Source organism: Anopheles ziemanni, chromosome 3 (genome assembly GCF_943734765.1).
Source record: "Anopheles ziemanni chromosome 3, idAnoZiCoDA_A2_x.2, whole genome shotgun sequence".
Lineage (NCBI taxonomy): Eukaryota > Metazoa > Arthropoda > Insecta > Diptera > Culicidae > Anopheles > Anopheles ziemanni.
The window spans coordinates 86,647,833-86,654,201 of record NC_080706.1 but is presented as its reverse complement, the minus strand read 5'-3'; the positions used below and the strand labels follow the sequence as shown (position 1 = coordinate 86,654,201).

General features: G+C 45.4%; 2 protein-coding genes across 3 annotated transcripts; one reads left to right on the top strand and one right to left on the bottom strand.

Annotated features, from left to right (window-relative positions):
- Positions 1–813: 813 nt before the first annotated feature.
- LOC131287252 (syntaxin-12) lies at positions 814–3,194 on the top strand. Of its 2 annotated transcripts, none has more exons than XM_058316285.1 (5): positions 814–985; positions 1,625–1,918; positions 1,985–2,150; positions 2,238–2,505; positions 2,582–3,194. In XM_058316285.1, the coding sequence occupies exons 2-5, from the start codon at positions 1,677–1,679 to the stop codon at positions 2,758–2,760; spliced, it is 855 nt and encodes a 284-aa protein (XP_058172268.1). In that variant the 5' UTR covers positions 814–985; positions 1,625–1,676; the 3' UTR covers positions 2,761–3,194. The 2 variants fall into 2 exon arrangements, with proteins under 2 accessions (XP_058172268.1, XP_058172269.1); XM_058316286.1 differs by lacking the exon at positions 814–985 and adding an exon at positions 1,490–1,523.
- A 160-nt stretch (positions 3,195–3,354) lies between these two features.
- On the bottom strand, positions 3,355–5,196 carry LOC131287347 (uncharacterized). The gene is made up of 3 exons (XM_058316389.1): positions 5,056–5,196; positions 4,825–4,988; positions 3,355–4,741 (listed from the first exon to the last, which is right to left on the bottom strand). Exons 1-3 carry the CDS (start codon positions 5,101–5,103, stop codon positions 3,511–3,513), a joined length of 1,443 nt encoding a protein of 480 aa, XP_058172372.1. The 5' UTR covers positions 5,104–5,196; the 3' UTR covers positions 3,355–3,510.
- Between the last annotated feature and the right edge of the window lie 1,173 nt (positions 5,197–6,369).

The following is a 6,369-nucleotide window of genomic DNA, read 5'->3' as shown; positions in this document are numbered from 1 at the left end:
ACACTGCAGAATCAAAATATGTTGTTGGAATCAGAACTAGTATATTGTAATAGGTCAAGATGAAAACCCATATTATCAATCTTCTTCGAATCATAATCTCAAAATAGAAAACATAAAACTCAAGTAATTTTATCCGATTTTTTTTTCCATACTATCAGAGAGGTGGATTTAGTTTAACGCCCTGTATGAACATATTAAAAGAACACTCAAATTGAATAAATACGACTGTGATTGATAATTGTTTGTGGTTAAATATTTATTACAGATTGGCTCAAATATGGGCCTTTATTCTAATTGACATTTTAAATTAGTAAAGCAGGTGGTTTGGAACCAACAGATGCTAACACAAGATGGACTTAATTCAAGTCATTTAAACCAATAAATTCATTTGTTAGCAAACAATTAATGTATCACAACTTCTACCATATACTGTATGTAGCGTTCCGTTGCCCACAGCTGTTTGTAGAGTTGGTAGATCTTGGTTGCACCTATCGAATTCGAAAGACTGCCACTTTTGGAACGGTGTATTCGATTCCGTGAAATTTGTGCCACAATGTATGAGGTTGTCTCAAGAAAAATTATTAAAATAATATATATAATAATTGTACCACAAATTGTAATCAGTTTATTGTAGTGTCCCAAGGATGAACCTATTGTTTTCTGATTATAACCGTTCTTGCACGGGGTTCGCTAGGTTCAGCACTTTCAACCGAAAGTAAAAAAAAAACAGTTCAAACTGTACGTCCCCCAAGTGATGAAGTCATATGACTCCGACAATCAGCTGTCACAGATGTGTTTGGTTGTCAGAAAAGCACTGACCTCCGAGCAGAGGAAAGTTTATTTTGCGTCGTTCGGTTGCTAAATTACAACAATTTTAAAGGGTTACCGACATACTCTAGTATAAGCTGTGGGAGTGGAATTTCAAGTAAAAGCCCACTGGACGACTGCATTGTCGCCTTTGCTCGACTGGTGGACACAGTGTCTGGTAAGTTGAGTGAGCGAAGGATAAATTCCGCTGTGTCGTGACGACAATTTCCAGCGAATCATGAAAAAAGAAACTCGACGGATGAGTAAGGCTTCCTTCCCAAGGCTCGGATGTGGAGGAACAATAAGGAATACGATTTCTTTCCCCCGGGGCTGATGACGTTCGTTTCCGGTTGATGAAAAATACTCTTCACGCAGCCTGCCACGGAAAGGTTTCGTTTCGTTTTGGTGATAATACGGTAGGCGAGTACGCCCGAGTAGGTTCAATCAAAATTCCAACCCGCCCATCGTACATTGTGGTCGTGTTTTGATAAGGATCATAATCCACCGGTTTCGTTCGCGTAAAGCGACAAAAAACATCATCATGCATTAGTCACCCAGCGCGATCGTTTTGACGATCGTTTTTTGTTGGCTCTTATCTCATTTCCTTTGTCACATTTACTCACTTTTGAAACATTGCTCGCACGGGATATTGCCAACGGAAGAAGTGGTCCCGCCCTCCGTCGAAGAACGGCCAGCGCATCGCTCTATTTAACCCTGTTAGAATCGGTTTGGTCATCCCCGTATGGCTAGGGGGACAACCTGTGTTCAAGTAGATACGGGTTTTGACTGATCATATCAAATCACATCTTGTGCACAGTGTGCCCCACCCGTCGACGTCGACCGACCAAGCGCTTCGCCAGACGACCGGAATGTCGAGAGAGGGACTCGGATTGCCACGCGGACTCGGCCAGGCCAGGGACTACGGTGCGATGAGCAGCACGGCGACCACGTCGGACGGGAACTTCGGGGGCTTCAGCCCGACCGAGTTCATTTCGCTCAGCGAGTCGATCGCAGCCAACACGATCTTCGTCAAGCAGAGCTGGCAGTTTCTGGAGAAGGCGAACCGCACGCTCGGCACGGCAAAGGACAATCAGTCCCTGCGGGATAAGATGTGAGTTCGAAGGTTGCTGTGGAAGGAATTTATTATGACTCAAATTTTCTTTTTTTTCTTTCTCAGCAATGACATCCAATCGGGGACGAATCAGCGTATTGCTACGACCACGAAGGACCTCCAGCGGCTCACGGTGGTGGTGCGTGGTGGCGACAAGCAACAGAAGCTGCAGGTGGAGAAGCTCACGTCCGACTTCAAGCAAGTGGTTCAGTTTTACTCCAAAAGCCAACAGGTATTACACCCCGAGACATTCCGTTCGCAAAAAAAAAAATCAACGCTGCTGGTGATGATAACTCTTCATGTCTGCTTCCTCGCACAGAGTATAATGGCCAAGATGAAGCAAGTGTTTTTGGTGAACGCGTCCCAGCTGGACGATCAGTCGGCCTCGTCCGTCGGCGGGGAAATCAGTACATCATCGGCCGAGCTGTTGCAGCGACAGAAGCAAATTCAGCAGAGCTTACAGTTCGAGCAGGAAATGCTACTCGAGCGGGAGCAACGTTTCCGGGAGATCGAAGCAAACGTACTGGACGTGAACCATATAATGAAGGAGCTGAGCAGCATCACCACGCAACAGAGTGAAGTGATAGGTTCGTTTTCACGACTACTTCGTTACCATATCTTCTCGGTTTATATCTATTTCATATTCATTTCTCCACCACCTAGATACAATCGAAAACTCGATCGGCCGAACGGCGGACAACGTGGAAAGCGGTGCCGAGGAACTGAAGACGGCATCCGAGTATCAAAATCGGTACCGGCGCAAGGTGCTGATACTGTTGATAATCGCTGTGATAATAGGTCTCGTCGTGACCGGCATCATCGTCTCAAAGCTGAAGAGTTAAGAACGAAAATCACGCGCAGCATTCTTCATGCGGTAGAAACGGTTACATGCTTGTTTCGTTTTGAATGTGCCCCATTCCTGCTTTTCCACTGAAGCAGCGTACGAATTTGTTTCTCCAAACACAAGCCCTCCCAGGATCGGTGGATGTTTTTTGAGGCTTTTCTTTTGTTTTAGATTGCAGCCTTCGGTGGAAAAGTCTCCTCTCGTACCCGAATATGTTTATTTATCCCGAGCCAAATCACGTGCCGCACCGTACACTGAACCGTAAACGGTTGAAGAACACACCGAATAATAATAACTATGCAAAACATATATTATTAGACGCATATTTAACGGTAAGAAGAAACAAACAATCCCCACGGGAACAAAAAGCGAGCGCTTATCGGTTCGAATTGTATCATTCTTGGAGCTATGGTTAAAAAATAAACTACATAACTAACGGTTACATCTGTGTTTTTAATCATCAACGTGTGTCTCAGAATGAATAGTTAATTTAATAGTTAATTAATTTCCATTTGAGAAAAAGCCGTTAAGTATTTTAAACAATAACGATAGATTGACCATAATCCGAATGATTTGGTTAAAATGACAGCTCATATTTTATTTTCGCAAATATGTAACTTTCAACAATACAATTTAAATAAGCACAGCGCATACATTTAGTTACCTACAATCGATATTGTAACATCACATTATCGGACACAGCTCGGCGTCCATCACATCCCATACAGTAGAGTTTGTTGCAGTAAATCTAGAGAAATTGACATTGGCGCATATCGAGCACCGTCAGATTGGGGAACATACGGCTTAGCCAGGGAAGTTCCCGCGAATGCATCCGACAGTCGCGAAAGCGAAGTTTCTGTAGCTCCGGCATGGGCTTTGCGTTGGGAGGTTGGTACGTGTACTGATGGAAAAAACCGCCCTCCAACACCAACTCCCGGACTGTCGTTAGCAGATGCAGCGATTGTAGCACGACGAGCGGGTCGCAGTCAGGCATGGCGTCGAGGTTCAAGCTCAGCACCGTCAGATTGTGCATGTGTTGCGCGATCGCACGCATCGATTCCTCGATGTTCTTCACCGTTACCTGCAGCTGGAGTGACTTGACGGTACCGAGCACCCGGAAGGAGTCGTAAGCAAACGTGCCTCTACCGAGCTGGAGGTGCTCCAGGTTGGGCAGGTGGGCGGACTGGAACGATATCCGTGACGGTGCGATGAACTCGTTAACTGTCAGCCGGCGTAGAAAGGGAAGCTTTGTTAGGTGGCGGGGAGCGTTCGGATCGAGAATTTGTAGCCCTTCGATCCACAACTCCGTGAGGCAGGTACACGAATCGCAAATCGCCAGGAAGATGTTTTCGGGCGTCTTGTTCTCGAACAGGTGTAACTTTTTGAGCCCCGTCAGTTGCTGGTAGAAGCGAAACTTGTACCCCGGTCGGTTGGTCTTTTGCGCCGACGGATGCCATTTGACGCACGACGGAGGCTGGCTGAACGTCAGCTCTTCGAGACGTTCCAGCTGCAGGCTGTACGGCATTTCATCTCGTTGGCGCAACGAGTGGCCGTAGATCATGTCGGCCTTCAGATGAAGGGACACTTCGAGCGACTTCAGCGAAGGTAGGTTCATCGAGTCCGGCAAGAATGCTTTCAGCTCCAGATGCCGCAAGGAGGCACTTTTCAGATGCAAGTGGAACTCGGGCTGACTCATCGCGACCCCGTATCCACAGCCGAGCGTGATGTGAAGCGCGGCCAGGCGGCTCATTTCCGGCACGGCATTGACGACCATCATCACCATCAGGTCCGGGTCCGCCTTCAGCACCAGCTTTAGGACGACCAAATGGTCCAGCTTTTGGCAGCTTAAGCTCTCGAACAGCATGTGAAATGCGTGGTCCGTAAATTCGCTCCGCCGATCGAACTCGAGCGTCAGATTGGGATAGCAACGTTTGGAGGCTTTTATCAGGCGGGCTAAATGTTTCATCTCGTGTTTGCCGCTGTTGGAAAAGAACAGACGAAGAAAGAAGAGCTATTGGTTCAAACAAGTAGAACAAATAGGGATCGCTTAGCCATGCCGTACGTGGTTGATGTTGACGAAGAAATGCTGCGCCCTGAGCAAGCAACGTATAGGGTAAACCGTTTGATATAGTGATTCGAAAAGATTATCTGCTCCCAGCGTTGACAGGTAAGGGACGCACTTTTAACACTCCGCAGGTCAAGCTGGTCGAATATTTTGCACAGCACCTAGAACGAGAGCACATGAAGCTAAAATTTCACTTCAATAAATAGCCGTCTAGGGTGCCTACCGTACCTCGAACGGGAGCAGATTTAAAGGGCACGTTCGTTGCTGAGATCCCATACTTAAATCGGCCACTGGCACTAAAATTTCGTCAGAAAAAGAGCCTAGCAGGCATGGGAATCAGAGATGTTTTCCACCGGCCGTCTATTTTGATCGGAAGACTTCTGCCGAATTGTTTGTTTTGATATGAAGGCAGATGTCAAACAATCTGTTGACATACAGTCCGCACAATGGGCAATTTCTTGGATTATTGGTATGACACTTGGCATTTCGTATTCGTCTAGGCTCTGCGGGTCTGCGAACTCCCCAATATTTAGTTAATTTATCTGCAAAAGTGGTTGTTGGATTCGAAATAAGTAACCTAGGGTTAATAAGTTCGAAGGTTTACAACGTTCTTTTATATTTTTCATACACATAGTTTTGTGTTCTTTAGTTCGTGTGATATATTGTTTTCCTTGCACGTCGCCTAGTGAAACACAACTGGTCTACACTTTAAAACTTAACATATATTTCGACACATTAAAATAATAAATAAGACCTTAACACACGACACTAGGGACGAATACTCTTAGCGTGCTTTTTGGTGCGTGCCCTTTGGTAGTCAGCGATGATCTGCTCGCCGCTCCGTGTCATCGATCTCCCGAGACACGATCGCAATGGCTGCGCCCGAACGATATCGCGATGGCTGCGCCCATGCGCCCGAAGCACAGCACGTGGTCCTCCTTGGCATCTCGATCCTGTCATCTCGATCCTGTCGCTTAATTCGAGCAGTTGAGAGACTTAAGTGATCTGTCCACAACACATAGTAACGTCAGGGTCGGGTCGGGTGACCAAAACGTCTGGATTCGAATTTTCATTTTTATCACATTTCGGAGTAATAGAGGAAGTTGAAAGTTTTGTTTTCCAAACTCAAATTGTGTATTATATTGCATCGTAAATAAACATTCTATCTTTTGGAACCTTGTTCTAAATATTGTTGATTCATCAAGACATAGTTCAGAATTCGTTAGGCTCTACTTTAACCATGGTAAATGTTTGCATGTTTCCTTTGATATTCGGCTATCTTCCTTTGGTGGATGCTTCACGCTATTGCGCTTCCAAGGATGGTTTAAGTGCATAACACCTTTTATATTTAGCACCGATATAAAGCATCTTGTGGCCCCAAAAAATACTACAAACAAGTTTGATTCTTGCCGCAGACTCTTGCGTTTTTATATGTCAATAGTAAATATTGTTCCTAGCACATTTTAACGAGATTGTATGCTCTTTTTAATGGGGATTTTTAAAAGTTAAAGTATTACTTGGAGCAGAAAGCTGTGTTAGTTT